Source organism: Anomaloglossus baeobatrachus, chromosome 2, assembly GCF_048569485.1.
Source record: "Anomaloglossus baeobatrachus isolate aAnoBae1 chromosome 2, aAnoBae1.hap1, whole genome shotgun sequence".
In the NCBI taxonomy this organism is placed as follows: domain Eukaryota; kingdom Metazoa; phylum Chordata; class Amphibia; order Anura; family Aromobatidae; genus Anomaloglossus; species Anomaloglossus baeobatrachus.
Window position 1 is genome coordinate 183,280,453 of NC_134354.1, and position 21,928 is coordinate 183,302,380.

Consider the following 21,928-nt stretch of genomic DNA (forward strand, 5'->3'; position numbering starts at 1 on the left):
AAGTGAGGTGCAGTACCCTGTGGCAACTGAAGCCTCAGAGGCGCCACATACAGTTAGGTCCAGAAATATTTGGACAGTGACACAATTTTCGCGAGTTGGGCTCTGCATGCCACCACATTGGATTTGAAATGAAACCTCTACAACAGAATTCAAGTGCAGATTGTAACGTTTAATTTGAAGGTTTGAACAAAAATATCTGATAGAAATTGTAGGAATTGTACACATTTCTTTACAAACACTCCACATTTTAGGAGGTCAAAAGTAATTGGACAAATAAACCAAACCCAAACAAAATATTTTTATTTTCAATATTTTGTTGCGAATCCTTTGGAGGCAATCACTGCCTTAAGTCTGGAACCCATGGACATCACCAAACGCTGGGTTTCCTCCTTCTTAATGCTTTGCCAGGCATTTACAGCCGCAGCCTTCAGGTCTTGCTTGTTTGTGGGTCTTTCCGTCTTAAGTCTGGATTTGAGCAAGTGAAATGCATGCTCAATTGGGTTAAGATCTGGTGATTGACTTGGCCATTGCAGAATGTTCCACTTTTTTGCACTCATGAACTCTTAGGTAGCTTTGGCTGTATGCTTGGGGTCATTGTCCATTTGTACTATGAAGCGCCGTCCGATCAACTTTGCGGCATTTGGCTGAATCTGGGCTGAAAGTATATCCCGGTACACTTCAGAATTCATCCGGCTACTCTTGTCTGCTGTTATGTCATCAATAAACACAAGTGACCCAGTGCCATTGAAAGCCATGCATGCCCATGCCATCACGTTGCCTCCACCATGTTTTACAGAGGATGTGGTGTGCCTTGGATCATGTGCCGTTCCCTTTCTTCTCCAAAATTTTTTCTTCCCATCATTCTGGTACAGGTTGATCTTTGTCTCATCTGTCCATAGAATACTTTTCCAGAACTGAGCTGGCTTCATGAGGTGTTTTTCAGCAAATTTAACTCTGGCCTGTCTATTTTTGGAATTGATGAATGGTTTGCATCTAGATGTGAACCCTTTGTATTTACTTTCATGGAGTCTTCTCTTTACTGTTGACTTAGAGACAGATACACCTACTTCACTGAGAGTGTTCTGGACTTCAGTTGATGTTGTGAACGGGTTCTTCTTCACCAAAGAAAATATGCGGCGATCATCCACCACTGTTGTCATCCGTGGACGCCCAGGCCTTTTTGAGTTCCCAAGCTCACCAGTCAATTCCTTTTTTCTCAGAATGTACCAGACTGTTGATTTTGCTACTCCAAGCATGTCTGCTATCTCTCTGATGGATTTTTTCTTTTTTTTCAGCCTCAGGATGTTCTGCTTCACCTCAATTGAGAGTTCCTTAGACCGCATGTTGTCTGGTCACAGCAACAGCTTCCAAATGCAAAACCACACACCTGTAATCAACCCCAGACCTTTTAACTACTTCATTGATTACAGGTTAACGAGGGAGACACCTTCAGAGTTAATTGCAGCCCTTAGAGTCCCTTGTCCAATTACTTTTGGTCCCTTTAAAAAGAGGAGGCTATGCATTACAGAGCTATGATTCCTAAACCCTTTCTCCGATTTGGATGTGAAAACTCTCATATTGCAGCTGGGAGTGTGCACTTTCAGCCCATATTATATATATAATTGTATTTCTGAACATGTTTTTGTAAACAGCTAAAATAACAAAACTTGTGTCAATGTCCAAATATTTCTGGACCTAACTGTATATACATCACATAAAATACATTGGGGCTGATGTCTATATACATCACATAGGTGACACTGGGGCTGGTGTATATACACCCCATTGGACACACTGGGGCTGATATGTATACACTGCATATGATACACTGAGCTCCCATGTTGTTACCGAGCTTGCAGGATGCAGCCCTACTCATCTCCAGGAGTATATACACTGAGTGTTAAATGTATGAAATTCGTGTGCATGCACTGTGAGGATAAAGTGTAATTAAAGAGCTGGCAGACAGTAAAACCGGGGCTACTATAGGTGCGGATGGGCACATGGCTATCCAGGCCTACAGTGCAGATAGTGGTTAGCCATGACTCACTATACAGTGGGTGTGCGGTAATCACTCCTCAACATGTTGATTGACAGACCTCTCTGCAGCCTCGCTAAAAAGATGATGCACAATGAACGATCGCAAGGCACGTAATACACTTACAATCAAAGCTTTAAACCTATACTAATTATTTTCTGTAACGCTCATTATTTAACTCTACACATAATTTTGATGTTTTCATCATGTATCTTATACTGACATATGTGGAAGGGAACAGCTGCTCCCCTGTGAAATGTATCACAAATCTTCTCTTGGGGATTTTGTCTGTATTCCTAAAGCTCTGGTGTATTCTAATCCTCCGAGTCCTCACCATATATTAACACAGCCAGTTCATTTAATTCTGTAAATTCCAGACATATTAATACCAGGCATAATGTAATGAAACAGCACTTACCATGTATGACATTCTCAATATCAGTTAAGCACTGATGAATCTAATGAATGTCATTTTAAGAATGACATTTTTTATACATTATGAAATGTTATCGTTTATTACAGACTTAACCTGCTGGTTTAGAAAGACTGTAGATGATTGAAAAAAAAGGATTTTTTTAAACTAATGCCACACCTGTGTAAGGGTGGCACGGGGCAATAGTCGTGGGCAAGGCCGAGCCCTGCTTCCGGGCAGTGCTTGTCTTCTTGGCTGCACCACGGCCACCTCCACAGTGCAATTAGAGACACCAAAACCCCATTTCTCAGGGGGGTATTTTAGACATGAAGACCAGTATAACTTTCAACACTTCTTTACTAGGGAACTCACAGTGTTCTTGAATCACACTCATTGGGGGCACAAAGCTTCAACATTACAGGCTGGTTACAGTGTAGTTTCATTTCACATATTTGCTGCAGACTGCTCCTTTATGTACTTTACTGCTGTTGCGCTAAGACTGTCTTCTTCTCGCTGTAACACCACAGTGGCAGACAATGAATTCATAGAGTCCAACATGGCTGTAACCACGTCCCCTCCCACAGGGATTCATTTTACCACCGGAGAGAGTTCCATTACCACTGTCTCCGTGACAGCCTGTTCACCCAGGTCTATGTTACCTCTCGTTGAGACTAGTCCTATTGGAGTTAGTCGCTTGCCAGACGTCCTCCTAAAGCTAAGGACTGCTACTTCTATAGATGGGCAGGGACTTTTCTCCAAACACAACTCCTGAAGAGTCTATTTTCCACTTGCTACAGACTTCCTCGGGTGACCCTGAGGGTCTGGCCAAATTTACCACTGAAATCCTACTCGCTATAACTCCCACAGGTACAGCCTCTGTACTGCACTTTCTCGTGTCCCTATCTGACTAAAACCAGGAGATTCTCACTGCCATATCCCCTACTGTGGCCGGCCTCTTCCTTTTACTCTCTCAGCCCTGCCACTACACCTCAGCCCTAAGCTCTCCCCTTACAGCTAAGGGACCAGCGACCGATGACATCTAGTCTTGGCTGGCAAACATTGCACCCGAAGGCATGCATATAAATAACATTTCACATAAACTATGACGTCTTCAAGGGGGTTGCAGGACACCGGACACCCGCCCACACCTGTCCCCAGGTTTGTATAGTAATGCAGCTCATTGCCATCGGCTCATGTCTTGTGCATCAGGCTTCTTCTATGTGACAACCTCTGTAGGCTCAGCCGCAGGGAAGCTCTCTGTACACTGTGTGCAGAATTATTAGGCAAATGAGTATTTTGATCACATGATAACATTTATACATGTTGTACTACTCCAAGCTGTAAAGGCTTGAAAGCCAACTACCAATTAAGTAAATCAGGTGATGTGGAGGGGTGTGGTGTAATGACATCAACACCCTATATAAGGTGTGCTTAATTATTAGGAAACTTCCTTTCCTTTGGCAAAATGGGTCAGTAGAGAGATTTGACAGGCTCTGAAAAGTCCAAAATTGTGAGATGTCTTGCAGAGGGATGCAGTAGTCTTGAAATTGCCAAACTTTTGAAGTGTGATCACGGAACAATCAAGCGTTTCATGGCAAATAGCCAACAGGGTTGCAAGAAGCGTGTTGGGCAAAAAAGGCGCAAAATAACTGCCCGTGAATTGAGGAAAATCAAGCATGAAGCTGCCATGATGCCATTTGCCATCAGTTTGGCCATATTTCAGAGCTGCAATGTTACTGGAGTATCAAAAAGCACAAGGTGTGCCATACTCAGGGACATGGCCAAGGTAAGGAAGGCTGAAAAACGACCACCTTTGAACAAGAAACATAACATAAAACGTCAAGACTGGGCCAAGAAATATCTTAAGACTGTTTTTTCAAAGGTTTTATGGACTGATGACATGAGAGTGACTCTTGATGGGCCAGATGGAGGGGCCAGAGGCTGGATCAGTAAAGGGCAGAGAGCTCCACTCTGACACAGATGCCAGCAAGATGGAGGTGGGGTACTGGTATGGGCTGCTATCATCAAAAATGAACTTGTGGGACCTTTTTGGGTTGAGGATGGAGTGAAGCTCAACTCCCAGACCTACTGCCAGTTTCTGGAAGACAACTTCTTCAAGCAGTGGTACAGGAAGAAGTCAGTATCGTTCAAGGATAACATGATTTTCATGCAGGACAATGCTCCATCACATGCATCCAATTACTCAACAGCGTGGCTAGCCAGTAAAGATCTAAAAGAGGAAAAAATAATGACATGGCCTCTTGTTCACCTGATCTGAACCCCATAGAGAACCTGTGGTCCCTCATAAAATGTCAGATCTATAGGGAGGGAAAACAGTACACCTCTCGCAATGTTGTTGTAAACAGATCAACAAATGACAGAATCTATGGATGGTAGGCTATTGAGTGTCATCATAAAGAAAGGTGGCTATAGTGGTCACTAATATGTTTCGGTTTTGTTTTTGCATGTCAGAAATGTTTAATTTTAAATTTTGTGCATTTATATTGGTTTACCTGGTGAAAATAAACAAGTGAGGTGGGAATATATTTGGTTTTTATTAAGTTGCCTAATAATTCTGCACAGTAATAGTTACTTGCACAAACAGATATCCTCTTAAGATAGGCAAATCTAAAAAAAACCAAAACACTCCAACTTCCAAAAATATTAAGCTTTGATATTTATGAGTCTTTTGGGTTGATTGAGAACATAGTTATTGATCAATAATAAAAAAAATCCTTTAAATTAGAACTTGCCTAATAATTCTGCACACGGTGTATAGAATAGATGCGTTAAAAGAAACCATGCTATGCTCCTCTTGGTGATTGATATGGGGGTTAGTATTTGGATAGATGGGAGCATAGGGCAGTATAATGGAAATGAATGATCTTGTTAGTGGGCCTGGCAGCAAATCTATAGAGGACCCCCATAACTCTTAGAGCAAGAGCACAACCATAGCAATTCCAGACACAGGCAGGTCATCGCAGTGCCAGCCAAAGGGCCTTTAGAAAACTGCCAAGCACTGGATCCCCAAAATAATGCCAGTCAAAGGGCTCCAATAACAATACCAGCCAGTGGTCAATGAAAATCATGGTGCCAAAAGTCCAATCAAGGCCTCCCCAACTATCTAATAGGGACCAGCCATGTGAGTGGAATAAAAGTATAGCAAAGTGATGACCCAGGCATGGAGATAAAACCTCATTGTTAGTATTGACCATGGCGTCTAAATGATGAAAACAAATAGTTTTGTCCATCTATTATCAACCACCACCAATAAGCAATATAACAATGCTAAAAACAATGTTGAAAGTTTTTTTTTGCACCCATCCAAATCAGATATGTATATTAAATTGGTCTTATTGAGTCATGCAACTAATTCCACAAAAAACAAACCCTCATATATGTATGAAAACTAAAAACCAAATGTTATGGCTGTGACCCTAACTGTTTTATTGGAGGATGATAAGTTTAAATATCACAATGGGGGGGTCATTAGGCCCCCAAAAAAGTTTACATACCCCTACTCTGGAAGATATTGTTTTACATAGTTGTGTAGAAAATGCAAAATATTACGGTAAATATTGTGAATATTAACTTTCTATCCCAGCAAACGTTTTTTTTTTCTTTGGGGAATTAGAAAACATGTTATTTTCTGAGGAATATTTTATCCTTTTTTTTCCTTAAGAAAAAGTTCTGCCAAATTTATGTAATTTTCCACTGTTTTTTTTGTCCAGATTTCACTTCCATGTTATCAAGTGTCACTGAAAATACTAGAACTGAGAAAACTGTAATTTGGGTGCTTGAATACATTATATCTTAGTTAATATGTTTTCTAGATTTGTTTGTATGAACAATTTCCTAGTTGCGATCTGACTTTGTAAGACACTGAAGCTGCACACAATAACATATACATTATTCTCAGCATTGTATCTAATGATATTCTGAATATCCTTAAAGCACCACTCCAATGTGTTTTTTATTTTACCTATGGAGTGGTATAACTAATGCATGTTCCATGCCCCTACTAATACACTTACCAACTGCCGTCATCTTCTCATATTGTCACCGCTTCAATCTTCTTCTGCTGTTTGTGACCTGCTGGATCACTCCAGTGTTTACTGAGAGCAAGCCAGAGATCACTTCTCAATGTAAAGGGGGCTTTACACGCTACGACATCGCTAATGCGAACTCGTTGGGGTCACGGAATTGTTGACGCACATCCGGCCGCATTAGCGATGCCGTTGCGTGTGACACCGATGAGCGATTTTGCATCGTTGCAAAAACGTGCAAAATCGCTCATCGGTGACATGGGGGTCCATGCTCAAAAATCGTTACTGCAGCAGTAACGAGGTTGTTCCTCGTTCCTGCGGCAGCACACATCGCTCCGTGTGACACCGCAGGAACAAGGAAGCTCTCCTTACCTGCCTCCCAGCCGCTATGCGGAAGGAAGGAGGTGGGCGGGATGTTACATCCCGCTCAGCTCCGCCCCTCCGCTGCTATTGGGCGGCGGTTCAGTGACGTCGCTGTGACGCCGCACGGACCGCCCCCTTAGAAAGGAGGCGGTTCGCCAGTCACAGCGACGTCGCCGAGCAGGTAAGTATGTGTGACGGGTCTGGGCGATGTTGTGCGTCACGGGCAACGATTTGCCCGTGTAGCACAACAGATGGGGGCGGGTACCCACACTAGCGATATCGGGACCGATATCGCAGTGTGTAAAGCCCGCTTTAGTCTATGAAAGCCAGAACAAGGCTCTCATAGACTTACACTGAGAGCTTGTGACCGTTACCTCTCACGTCTAGTCAGTCAGAGGCTGAGATCACAAGATAGCAGATCGGCGCTAGAAATAGCAGAAGATGGCAACTGGCAAGTATAGTACCACGGGCAGGAAACTTATATTATTGATACCACTCCAGCAATTAAATTAAAATAAAACACTGGGATGATGCTTTAAGGACTAAGAGACTGATGTATTCTAATTTTTTGGTGACTTTACATTATTACACAAAACGATAATTACTCCCAAGCATTGAAATTGCAACACAAAGAAGGAAAAGTCATGGAGTTATGAAACTCACATGATCGATAGATAATTTAAAGGGAACCTGTCCCCAGGTTTTTACTTTTTGAGCTGCGGCCACCATCACTGAGCTCTTATGTACAGCATTCCAGAATACAGTGTATAAGAGCCCAGGCCGTTCTGTAGAACGTAAAAAACACTTTTATAATAATCAACTAGGGGGCGATCTGGTGTGATGCGTGCCGCTGCTCTTGGTCTGGTGCCTCCTCCATCTTGTGCGATTGCCGTCCTCCTGCCCAGCCCCATGTGCATGATGCGTTCTGCGTCATTCACACAGAGGCCTTTATTGAACTCTTCCGCCTGCGCACTTTGATCTGCCCGGCTGAGCAGTCTCATGGATGCGCATTACAGTACTTTGCTCGGCCCTCAGCAGGGCAGATCAAAGTGCGCAGTTGCGCAATGGAGGCCTCTGAGTGAATGATGCAGGGCGTGGCATGCACACAGGGCTGGACAAGAGGACAAGATGGAGGTGGCGCTGGACCGAGAGCAGCGACACTCATCAGACCGGACCACCCCCTAGGTGAGTATTATAAAGTTGTTTTATGTTATACAGCGCGGCCTGGGCTTTTATATACAGTATTCTGGCATGCTGAATAGAAGAGCTTACTGGGGGTGGAAACAAAATTTTCAAAACATCCTAATTTATTCATAATTAATTATGAGTGACAAATGCAGAAATACATACAATTATACTACTTGGCATGTTATCAGTGAGGTTTTTAATGGTTGTCTAAGGACACTTTGGACAAATGGCTGTACTTCTGTTACCACAACCAAATCAAAGTATCGCTAAGCTATTAATGTACCTGCAATGAAGACTAGAGGGTCTTCCTACAGTATATTATGCCACCCCTATACAATAATCACAGAAAAAAGACCATTGTAACATTCCCTTGTGAAGGTCTCTTCATGGTGTTGCCCTCATCAGAGTTTAAGAATATGTGTAGTGATCCATTTCTTACTACAAGCAAAGTTAGACATCCCAAAACAAGTCTAAGGCATCAGTGTCTACATAATCCAACAGGAGGCGTTTGCATGACATTGGGCTATGAGCCAGACATCCAGCTACAGATACCGTCAAAGGCTATCCTGCTTCAGAGCAATGTGGCAACAGAGGCTGGAATGAAGGTTTGTCCTCTTCAGTGATGAGTCCCTCTTTTATCTTGGATGCAATTATGATGCCAGAGATTGGTTTGTCAACCACATGGGAAACACCAAGAAGAGGCATTCACTAGGTAATGTGAAAGTGTCCCAGGAGCTTTTTTTCAACATGATAACTTTGTGCCACATGTTTGTGCTACCGTGTGCAGCTTGCGTGACCTAAATATGCTACAATGCCCTGCAACACCTCAAGGCTTTTCTCCCATTGCACACCTTTGGGGCGTCATTGATCGCTAATTGCAAAGGCAGTTACCAGCAGTGGATCTTAATGCTCAGTATTGGAGAGCATTTCCGAGACAACAATTAGCAACTGCATTGATAGATGCCAAGTGTAAAGGCTGCTTTACACGAGTCAATCCATCGTGCGATTTATTTGGCAAAGTCTTTTTTTTTTTTGTTTGTATCACTGATAGGTAGTTGTCCATGTGTCACACGTTGAGTGTTGTCAAACGACCACAAAGCGCTCATCGATATATTGATTGGCCATGGCGGACGTCCAAAAGGCTTCACACATGTTTTCCTTTGGTCAATCTGTCTTTTGTATGGGCGTAATTAGGCAAACTATACAGCCCTCCATGACGTTGTCTGGATTGTTGCACGCCTTGAATTCTTCTGACCTGCTCAATCCAGTTCTGCTAATGTGGTTGATTGGTTACATCCCATATATATAGTTTCTCTTCTGCGTCTGTCTTTGTTGCCTCGTGTGTCCTTAGCATCAATCTTGTTTGTTGTTTGTGGTCTGGTTAATGTCGATTTTGATCCAAAAAGGAAAGATTGGCATATAACAACTTACCACAAAAAAGGGATAACAAGGAGTGAGGGCGGAAAATCCAGCGAACAAACAAACGTAAGAAAAATTAGGAATAATGCACTATAACACACTGTGCATGACGCCAAGGCTGAATGTTCACACATCATGACTACAGCTCCGTATTTTATAACAGTAATAACCAATCAAAATGCATCTGCTACAACCAATCCGATTAGATTAGGCGTGATTATTTAAAACCACAAATACGCCCTGAACGTTTACTGACGTCACAAACAACTATGAGGATGGCCGATTACACGGTGTCACACTTTGCAATGTGTCGTTCATTAAGACTAAACTGACCGATTTTATGGAATTAAACGATGAGTACACGATGGCCGAATTTCAAACGATTAGGCATCGGTTGGACTCGCAAGGAGCTGTCACATGAGGAGATGTCGTTACGAATGACGGAAGTGCGTCACAAAATCCGTGACCCCAACGATGCATCGCACAATAGATCGACTCGTGTAAAGCAGCCTTAAGTGCATGCATTTCTATAGATGCTCATACTCGATACTGAATAAATTGAGTTTTATTGAAACATTTGTTTCCATTTTCCATGATATGCATATTATTAACATGCCTTTACTTTACCATTTTAGTGTAGCAATTTCAATATTGATTCAAAAACTTTAGAACTCCAAATCTGCCAGATTGTGAGGGCATCTCCTGTGTATAAGCACTCTTAAAGTTAACCTAGAGATTTTCAATTGGATTCATGTCTCTGGCGAGCCCATTCCAAAAGTTTAATCTTCTTCTGGTGAAGCCATTCTGTTGATTGATGTGGAGGTAAGCTTAGGGTCATTATCCTTTGCAAATTTGAAATTTCTTGTCATCTTCAGTTTTTTAGCAGAGGCCTGAAAACATTGTTGTTTTTTTTTTGCAAAATTGACTGATACTTGGAACTGTTCAAAATTCCCTCCACCTTAATTAAAGCCTAAGTTCCACCTACCAAAAGACAGCCTCAAAGCATAATGCTGCATCCACCATGCTTTACTATGGATATGGTCTTCTTTTGGTGATGTAACATGTTGACTTTACGCCAAACATTGCTTTTATGAATTTTGTCCAAAAAGTCCCTTGCTCTCCTCAGACTATAACAAGTTTTCCCACATGCTTTTGGCAGACTTTCTGTAGGTATTGTCAAAACGTAGCCAGACATAGCTGTTTTTCTTTGTAAGAAAGGGCTTCCATCTTGCCACTCCACCCCATAGGCCAGACATATGAAGAATATAGAATATAGTTGACACATTCAGTACACAACCAGTACTTGCCAGAAATTCCTGCAGCTCCTTTAATGTTGCTAGAGCTTTCTTGGCAGCCTTCCAGAACAATTTTCTTCTGGTCTTTTCATCAATTTTTGAAGGATGTCCAGTTCTAGGTAATGGCAGTGTTCTGCTAAATTTAAGCCACTTACTGATAAACATCTTCACCATTTTTCATGATATATCTAATGCCTTGGAAAAATATTTTTACCCGTCTCCTGACTGTTGGTTTTTAACAATGAGATCCCTTTGCTGTGTTATAAGCTGTTTATGGATCATGGCTTTTCCTACCTAAGAAAATGTCAGGAAAATCCTACTAGAATAGCTAAATTTTATATAGGGTTAATCAGAATCATTGTAAATGATGGCAGCTGTGTAATGACTACAAATTAACCTCTTCATCAGCCATAGATTTTCCGTTTGTTTGTTTTAGTTCTTTACTCTCTTTTTCCAAGAGCCATAACTTTTTTTATTTTCCCTTCAATATAGCCATATGAGGGCTTGTTTTTTTTGTGGGACGAGTGTTACTTTTGAATGACACCATTTATTCTGCTACATATTGTATTGAAAAGTGAGAAATTCCAAGTGCGGTGAAATTGGTTTGGGGTTTTTCATTTTACCATCTTCCCTATATAGTAAAACTGACCTGGTAATATTATTCCCCAGGTCAGTACGAGTTTGTAGATGCCAAATATGTATACTATAGTTTTACTTTTATCTAAGTTGTGAAAAAAAAATTAAGAAGTTTCAAAAAAAAAAATAAAAATAAAAATAGAATTTCGCTTTTGTCACCATTTTCCGAGACCTGTAGCATTCTCATTTTTGGGGATCTGGGGCTGTTTGATGGCTTATTTTTTGCATCTTAAGCTGATGTTTTTAATTGTACCATTTTTGAGTAGATACAAGGTTTTTATCACCTGTTATTGCATTTTAACGTAATGTTGTGGAGACGAAACAAACAATTCTAGCTCCCTTACCGATTACATTGATTGATTTTATATTTTAATAGAGCGGGCATTTCTGAATGCGGTAATCCCAAATATGTGTATTTTGTATTATTATTGCTTATTTTCAATGGGGTTTCAGTATCACTCTGAACAGCAGAAATGCTTTTCTGATGTGTATGTGGGCACATATCTGGAAATTGTACCCAAGGATGAACCAGACTTGTGCAACTCCACATTTCTCTTCCTGAGATCTTGGCTGATTTCTTTTGACTTTCCCATGATGCTACACAAAAAAGCAGTGTGCTTCAGGTGTGTATTAAAATACATCCACAGATGTGTCTCTAACTCAGATGCTGCCAATTAACCTATCAGAAGCTTCCAAAGACATGTCATCATCATATGGGCTGTCCCATATTGTTTAAAGGCATAGTACTCTTACCTTTGACTTTGCAGCAAGTAATAAAAATGCCTTAAAACATTCTTGCTCATTATTCTGGCATTTGGCAAAAATAGATAATTTTGGTAATCCTAAGTGACCTTAAACAGGAAAGGCGTAATCTGATTTCATACAATTTGTAGCATGAAGAAATAAAATATACCTTTTAATTGATTTTGTATTAAAATATGCAAGAGCATACACCTAAACAAACCATAAAGTGGAAAAAAAAAGGTACAAATAGTATCACATATATATGTGTCGCCCAGGGCTATGGGGTACTCGGTCCTGGGCGGTATATTTACGGGGAATGCTGTATCATGGGTGTTCGCTGGCTCTTGCCCAGTTTGGCGACTCTGGGGACGCTTTTTAATGGGGAGTATTTACAGGGAAGATTGAAGTCATTGGTGTGACGCCACCTGTGGGTTGCAGTTAAGATGGTGGAACCACCGCTGCTGAGTTGGTGATCCCTAGGGATGGTGGTAATGGCAGCTGTGGAGGTACCCTCGTGGGATATATGGTGGAGACTTTCGTCAAAGAAGGGAGGCCACACCATGGGTTGTAAGTTAACAGTCTTTATTCACAGTTGGGCCCTTGGACTTCAGGTCCCTGCAGTTCCAGTGCCAGTTTGATGACTCGGTTGCTCTGTCCCCGGCATCCACAGTGCGGTTTGGTCACTGTAGCGTGGAGCTGGTTTGGGGCACGACTATCCTTTGGGAAGTCTCCTCGTCCATACAGCTGTCAGTGTGGACCCTGTAGGGCCGGTCCGTATTCTGAACCCTGATTCGCTCGCTACTGCTGATGCCCCCGGATCTGTGGATCAGTGAGGTCTGTGAAGGTCCCCTCACTGTGCAGGTATTTGCCAGGTCGTGTTAAGCTGACTCCTGATCTAGCGCCCTGTGCCCCGTCAGTGCTCTGGTCCCAGTGGTACTCGGGTGTACCTACCCTGGCGACCACTCTCCTGTGCCCCCGGGCCACCGTTACACGACCCAGCTTTAGGCATGTCTCTCTACACTTCCACCCTCTTCACTTCACTCTTCTCGACTCTCGACTCCCCTTGTCCCCTCCCAGCGGGCTGTCTTGTCCCCTGGACTGGCTCCGCCCTCTAGGTAGCCATCCCTTTGGTGTCTGACTGGCCAATTACCCCTGGTGTGGAGTGGAAACTGGGATTTTGGTGTGAGCAGATGTCACTGGCACAGGTGTTCCAGGTCCCTGGGGGTAGGCCCTGCATCCTGGTGAGGATGTGTCGCGGGCGGAGGAGGGGACGCCGCACTCTCCCACTGCTCGGGTCCGGCTGCCGCTGCTGCTGCGGCCTCGGCTGCTCGGTGGCTCGAGCGATGGGCCGGATCCCGGGGACTCGAGCGGCGCTCCTCGCCCGTGAGTGAAAAGGGGATTGGTTTTGGGGATTTATTGTCCGTGACGCCACCCACGGTTGTGGTGATTGTGTGGACACCACCGCTGCTCTGTATGGGGATCCCGGGAGCGGTGACAGGGAGCAGCTTTGTTGTTATTTCTCCCCTCCGTGGGTAGGGGGTTGGTTGTCCCAGGGCCCGATGATGGGGTAGGGATGGATGGCAGGCTAGGTGCGGGGCCTGGTGAGGTGCAGGGTCGCGGGGGCAGCACTGTGCCGCACGGCACGGTGGTACTCACTCAGCCTGAGACGTTGACACAGTTCTCGGTAAAACACACGGCTGGAAAGACGGTTCCCACGGATGGCTGCTGTTGCTTTTCCCCGGTAGTTGACGGTGACGGTCTCTGTCCCTGCACCTAGTGAAATGTTGGCAGCGATGGGTTCCCACTGGTAACCCGCTCCCCGGCTTGGATATGGGCCGGAGGAGCCCCTCTTTGCTCGCAGGCGCTGGCCCTGAGAAACTGGTGCCTTGGCGGTGGCGGTGTCTCTCTCCTACGGTTGGACTGTTGCCTTCAATCGGGACTTAGTTGTTAGGAGACCCGGAGGTCCCCTTCACTGACGGATTTGGCAAATTCACGGTGACTCCTAGCCTTGCCGGGATCCGAAAGGCCCCTGCCAATGGTGCTGGCTTCTCATTGTATACCGGTCCGGTACCGCCACCACCCGTCCACGGTCCTTTCGGCAACCTCCGATCAGCCTCTCCTGCAGACAGTCACCGCCGTCTGCTAACCTTGCTGTCTCAGTCCGGGGCACACACCCGGACCAACTTCAGGCTTTCTCAACTGTCACTTTCTCTTCCCACTTCAACTCCTCTCACTTGCTCCTCTACCACTCTATCTCTTTCTGACTGACTGTGTTTTCCCTCCTCCAGGACTGTGAACTCCTTGGTGGGCGGAGCCAACCGCCTGGCCCACCCCCTGGTGTGAACATCAGCCCCTGGAGGAAGGCAACAAGGATTTTAGGTTTAGCTTTGGTGTACCTATCCGGGGTGTAGGGTGTGGTGGTGTCATGACCTGTGACCCCTGGCTTGCCCAGGGCGTCACAGATGCAGTACCTAGTAGTGCCCTGAGTGGTTCAGGGGCACTACATTTACATATAAAACAATAAGAATTGATCTCCAGTAGTTGAGACCAGTTTCCCCAGGGGGTTCAACTGGAAATAGCAGGATAGGTGATAACATATTTTACCCTGTCATGCACAATGTAAAAAATGACCCCAATATATGGGCCCTCCCTACACATTTCCTCCACAATAGTGCAGATTCATCAGTGAAGTAGAAAATGGGGAAAGGAAAATAAAGCAGCGTGCAGTGGCAGAAAATCATAGGTTGGCAGGGTGGTGCTCAACCTCTGGTGACCGCGGATGCCACACATGGGGTGCAACAGGGTAAGATATGCTATCGCCTGTTTGCAGCTGAACCCCTTGGTGAAACTGGTCTCGACTACTGATTGAGTGAGATCAATTCTTATTGTTTCATATGTATATGTGTTACTATTTGCACCTTTTTTGTTGCACTTGCACTTTATGGTTTGTTTAGGTGCATATTTTAATACAAAATAAATTAAAAAGTATATTTTATTATTTCATGCAACAAATTCTATATTGAGAAGAAATTATTGTTTCCCTTTATATTACCTTGGTGGAATTTAACTACTTGTTTATAGTATTCTGATTTCATGTCTGATAGGGAGAAAAACATGCATATGTGTCTTTTTAGAGATTATATGTAAACTTCTGGTTTCAACTGTATATGTATGTCCAAGGTTGTAAAGGGATTAATATGAGATTAAATATGATTGCCTAATACTGAATACAACCACATCCCCAATTATAAGAGGGTGTCCACACGCAATCACATTATTATTGTTTTGGTTTTTTTTATTTTCCCCTACAAATGATTTCAGTTTGTTTCTAAAATGGAATGTATAAAATGTACAATGGAGTTGTACAGATTATGGGTCACATTTTTGGGTCCCATTTTCATCCAGAAAAGTAGGATGATTTTTTTCTCACATGTGCTGTCCATATGCAATTTGTTGGGTTTTTTTTAGTAGCCATTTACAAGACCATTTACAGTGTCTTGTGGTACAGAATTATAATGTATCCATACAAAATAAATGCCGCTTGGATGCTCCATCTGGCATCCGTTTTCTTTTTCCGCACCCATACATTTGAATAGGTAAGTCTATCTGATTTACACTCGCAGCATGCTGTGATTTTTTTTCCTCACTCTGAATACAGCTGAGATATAAATCACAGATCTACATTGCCATTTCTTTTTGCATAGTACTCGTCCGAGTTATACGCTACTGTGAGTGTAAAAAATTATTCTTGCTATGATTTTTTTTTTAACAGGGTTGTGGACCATGGGATTCCAGCAATCAGCCCCCACTAATGATGACATGCAATAATGCCTTATTTAGGATCCTTTTGGTACAGATTCCATATCCAGTCATGAGGTGCTGAAGGCTGCATATCTATATACTTCTATTTCAACAATCGTCTCTAACAAGAGTCTCCCTGGTGGGGAAACTCCATGATTACTTGCCATCGCAGGAAGAACATTGTGACAAACACACTACAATGATATCTTGAACACAATAGACAAACACATTAAATGATGTTGTTGTGGTTTGTTTCATTTTCTAGTTTTCAGTAGAGAAATATTGAAGTAGTGAACTCTAATATATGAGGATAAGAGGGCAAATCGTGCTTTGGGAAGAAAAATACAAATTGTCATTTCTTACAGCTCTATATTGTGATCCATATAGTCAATTAAAGAGAACCTGTCATGTTGAAAATGGTATGCAGCAAGATGTTATAGAGAAGGAGAACCTGATCATTTTATTTATTGAAGTCCCTGGTGTTTTTTGTCATTATCATCCTCTGCTGGCCCGCCGTCCTGCAGAGCCAGTTTCTAGCATTTGCTCTGTAGGACGGTCTCCTGCAGAGCTGGCTAACTCTTTTTGTCCCCTCCAGGTTTTTAGCCTCTCTCTGACCCTGTGGGAGAAGTCTTCCGAACCTCAATTTGGACCCCCCTCCGCTTTATTACGGATCCGGCCCTGCTGCTGCACTGCCAGTGATACTTCTGGTGATCTGCTCATGTCTTCCATGATCCTGTCCCGCTACCGTTCCCCTTCTCCAGCTCTCCTGACTTCCTCCCTCTGCCCGTGACTGCATTCCCTGACCTCCCCGTGACTCCGTCCATCTGATCCCCTTATTCTGTTCTGTTCTTCCTGGTGTTTTGTCCTTCTCCCTCCGTTTACCTCCCTCTATGTTACCCACCTTCTAATCTCATTTTCCATCCCGGTTATTTAGTTCATCCCCTCCTATTGACTGACTCCCTTTGTGTACCGACTTCGGCTTGTGCTTTGCCTCTGTCTCAATTTTCCCTTTTATCCTGACCTTACCTTTCAGTGCATAGACCTTGGCTTGTTTGATTACTCTCTCCAGGTTCTGCACCACCTAGGGTTTTCTTTTATTTGTTCCTATCTGGTTGTGCTTGGGCAACACATTGTGATTCAGCTCTGAACTGCATCAGGTTAGCATCACATTTTATGTATATGAGTGCAGTGGGTGGTCCCTGTATGACCGTGCACGCAGAGATAACTGCCAGTCACTGAGTAGGACCACCCACTGGACTTGTATTTAATTCCTTTCATATGAGTCCAGTGGGTGGTCCTACTCGGTGAGTATCAGTAATCTCTGTATGCATGTTCAGACAGAGACGGCATACATACAAACATGAGGGATTTCAATCAATAAATTGCGAGTTATACTGAATCTCTTCTTAAAAACCTATATATGATTCTGCTCAGCTTCTTGCTCAGCTTCTCCATTTTTATACAATGCTTTTCACAGACTGGACTACATGTACGAAGGGACAGGTTACCTTCCACTTGGCTCTGGAACAAGCATAGAATATTTCAATAATTATGAAAAAATATTGAGAAAAGTACATAAATATCACAAGTCATGTAATAATGGAGGAATGTGTTTTCTTTTATGCGATATCTAACAAGTATTATTTTTTTTTTCTTGTAGCTGTTCTTTTAATTCATCCACTGTATGCCATATGGGCTTGTTACCGTTCCTGTCCATCAAGCTGTGCTTGTACTCACGAACGAAACTGCTCTGTTTTATGTGATCGAATAGGACTCCTGGAGATCCCTAATGAATTTCCATGTGAAGCTTCCTTTATTAACCTAGATAAAAACAATATCAAGTTTCTCTCAGAACGGGCTTTTGGGACTTTGCCTTCATTAAAATTACTTTCACTGAGTCACAACAACATATCGTTCATTACTCCCGGGGCTTTCAAAGGATTGCCCAATTTGATCGAGCTCAAAATGGCCCATAATGAGTATATTCGATATTTGCACACTCGAACCTTTTCTGCGTCAAAGAAGCTAATAAAGTTGGACTTAGCAGACTGCAATTTGTTCAACATCCCCGACAGGCTTTTTGTTGATCTTCCATTACTACGAGAACTTATGTTTTTTCAAAACAACTTTCGGAGGATTCCAGGAGCAATCCGAGGAATGAAGAGTTTGACTCACGTGTATCTGGAAAGTAATAGGATAGAAGCGGTGGCTTATAATTCTCTCCAAGATATACCTAATCTTACCTATCTTAACCTCCAAGACAATAAAATATATGTGATCCATGATAAATCTTTTCAAGATTGTCATAAAATGGAATATCTTTTTCTTAATGACAACTTACTGAATGAGCTTCCAGAAAACTCCTTCAAAGGACTAAAGAAACTAAAGATGTTAAATTTAGGTGGGAACTATATCCGAAATGTCTCAGGTGTTTGGTTTCAAGATTTAATTGAGCTAGAAATTCTTTACCTAGACCGAAATAAGATAAGCTTCATTGAGGAAGAAGCTTTTGAAAACCTCACCAGCTTAGTATCTTTGCATCTTAATAGCAACAACTTGACCACTTTACCCTTTGAAGTCTTTAGACCAGTATATTTCATAGGAAGGCTATATCTTTTCAAGAATCCTTGGGAATGTGACTGTAGAATTGAATGGTTAAGAGAGTGGATGGAGAGTTACAAGCTTGTACGAGATATTCCATGCTCATCACCATCATCATTGACCGGCATTGACCTCAGCAGTGTTTTTTTTCAAAAGACCACCGAAGGAGTCTGCCTGGACCCTTCAGAGCAAAATTTTACTTACTATATTCCCCTTCCTACAGAAAGGCTACCGTCTACGATGGAATCCAAACTAAGTAGCTTGATCTCAAAACTACTTTTGCCCAAAACAATTACTGAAGATCTCGGAAACATGACTGAAAGTTTTAATAATAGCACATATAATGAAACTGGCAAGGCCCCTACTGCTCCATCATCAGAGAATGTATCACTTATGTTTTTTCTAGTTCATTTAGTAATGATTATATTTTAGGCTGTCAATACCGATTCCATGACTGGTACTGCAAAAATTATATCCTGAAAGCTGGTTACTACTTCTGCACAATTGGGCCACTCAATGGAACTTGTCTAGTTATTACAGGGACTCTGCAACCATGTTTATACTGTGCGATCTGAGGACAGCATAAAGTGGTATCCCTCAGTGTTACAAACTGGACTTCTTATAGTAAAAATATATGTTTTATCTGCTGCAGCGCTGCTTGTCTACTTAGTGATGAGCTAGTGGTGTGTAGTCTCTGGTATTAATAAGCTCTGCTTGCCCTGTCTCTGCCCTTGATTGATTTGTTAAGATGAACTTTATAGCTTACTAAACTAGCTTTAGGAAAAAAAAATGGTTGTAAAGCATTTTAAACAATCTTGTAAACAGGACTTGGCCCTCCAAATAGTAATTATGAGAGATACTTAATTGTAGCAATCCAATATAACACATATATGACATTTTGATCTACGAACGTAGAGCTTCAATAGACATACGGATTGCATATGAATGAACAGAAACATAGCAGAGAGTATAGCCAGGCCCAAAGTGACAATTTGCTCAGAAAATCTTCCAGAAAAATGCTCAAGTTCCCCTTGGACTTTCATTATACTCAGCAAACGAGTCGCACCCATCCGAGCATTAAAATTCTTGTTACGAGTACCTAGCACCCATGGTAGTGATCGCTCATCACTAATTTCCAGTATCACCTGACTTGAGCCAAACATGCCCAAAGGGAAGTGCTGGAGGATTGAAGACCCTTGCTGGACAGCGGAGGCAGGAGCACCATTTACATCATTTACCATGATAGATACCAGCAGTGGACCTAAGGCCTTTTCTGTATTGGTCATGAGTTTCCAGCTTAAGCCCTAAAAAACTGAATTTAGACAGAGCCATTGAGAAAAAGGAGGCAAGCACAGTTCAAAGGCTGCATCTTTGGACTCTATTTGACTTTTTTCCTGCAATGTCCATCTTTTATTCTGCACACAATAGCATAGTCCACTGTGCTATTGTGTCCGGCAGAAGTACAAGTATTTTGTAAAACATATCAGGGCAAGTGAGAGGTCATCTATGATTGTTTTATATTCTGCCTGGGACTGTATCTTAACAGTAATGTAAGCTGCAGGGTGATAATATTCTGCAGAACGCCTACTTAGAACTGGTGTTGCTTATATCTGTACAGGATCCCTGACTGAAAAAGCCAGTGTTCAACTGTCCTCAATTGGTGGATTAGGTGTGTACTTTTTTAGGTTTCATGTTAAGTCAAAGATTTTGCAAAATGTTGCGCAACTAATTCTGGCTCCTATAAGAATATCTCCCAAGGGAAAGTGGAATACATTTACAACAAATTTTTCCAACTTTTCAAAAGTAGCATATGATGAATCAGGTGAAAATATCTGGAAACCTTAAACCTCACCGTGACAAACTAAAATGAAAACCAGGCAAACACATAAAATAAAGTAAAAAAACACAGAAAAAATGCGCAAATTGAAAATGTATTTTGTTTTCACCAAATTCAAGTCGCAAAACACCAAAACCTCAACAACAAAAAGACGCAGATGCAATAATGAATCAGACCCACAGTGCTTTGCACACCATGCATTTGTGTGGGCGTATGGTATTACCAACTTACTTCAGAAAGTCATCATTAAGATGCCGAACATGAAGGCTGAAGTCTATCTTTCTTCCCTAAACAACATATTCTAACAAGTTATTGAAAGGTCTTGCTGCTTTTAGCAGAGATCATGTTACATAGTTACATAGGATGAAAAAAAGACCTAGGTAAATCTAGTTCAACCTTCCACCACCAATACTACACTATGCGGGATTGAATGTTGATGGTTGGAATAGTGCGTGGTTATGGGAGGGACAACATTTGTGCTTTATTATAGCATCTATGGCTACATTTGGCATCTCTGTCAGTCTTCTAAAGAGAACATTTTATGCCCTAAACCAGATGTCACCAACCTTTCTGACCTTGACAGCCACATTCGGCTTTGAGAAAGGGTCACGAGCCATATCCAGTTCCCACCCCCTTTACAGTAATGCCACCCAGAGCCCCATTAACAGTATAATGACAGCCAAGAGATGTTCCACAGAAATCACACTAAAATAGTATACTGAGAGCCAGGGGATTGCACAATACCCCCATCAGTATTCTCGCATCAAGCGCTCCCACCACACATCACATCCAATTCAAGCACTTGATCTAACAGGCAGTATCATCCTGTCTCCAGGTTACCATACTTAATTATCTCTAAACCCCCAAGGCCAGTATATGGACATCCAGATCTATTCTTATATGCGGAGGCTACTCACATAATTCACCATCAGCAGACCTGTTCTTCATAGCTGCTTGCTAGGCCTGATGCTGATATACCATGTTAGATACAACCGCAAGCCACACATCATGGACCCCCGAGCCAAAAGTTGGGTTGGGAACCCCTGCTATAAACAATCTGATCTCACTGTAGTGAACAGGTGCCAGCTGAAAACACATTATAACTATAAAAATACAGACAGCTGCACTCTAAAATGCTAACATTGAATAATGGAACTCTGGTATTGCATTACTGGTATAGGAATATTTTAAAATAGAGATACTTAGCTTATGTATTGGCCAATGCATGCGAGCCTAGTTACCATGGCAAGCTAATCTCTGTATACTGGGAACCTAACTTGAAATGCCACTACCTGGGTTAAAAACCTACGTTTCTGGGCAGAAAGGATTATTAAAGAATAATCACCAGACACGTAGGTTTTTAACCCAGATAGAGGCATTCCAAGTTACATTCCCGCTATGTGTATATATATATATATAAAAATATATATAATATATATATATATATATATATATATATATATACACAGCGGGAATATAATTTGAAATATATATATATGAGATCACCTTGTCATGGTTATCAGGCTCACATGCATTGGCGAATACATAAGC

The 21,928-nt window shown here is 42.3% G+C and overlaps 1 protein-coding gene across 1 annotated transcript in view; it reads left to right on the forward strand.

Moving 5' to 3' along the window:
* Nucleotides 1-21,498, forward strand: part of NYX (nyctalopin) — a 43,488-nt gene extending 21,990 nt beyond the window's left edge. Inside the window, exon 3 of the mRNA XM_075333519.1 lies at nucleotides 17,600-21,498. Coding sequence (XP_075189634.1) covers nucleotides 17,600-18,972 — 1,373 coding nt within the window. The 3' untranslated portion in view covers nucleotides 18,973-21,498. The remainder of the gene's footprint in view (nucleotides 1-17,599) is intronic.
* Nucleotides 21,499-21,928: the final 430 nt, after the last annotated feature.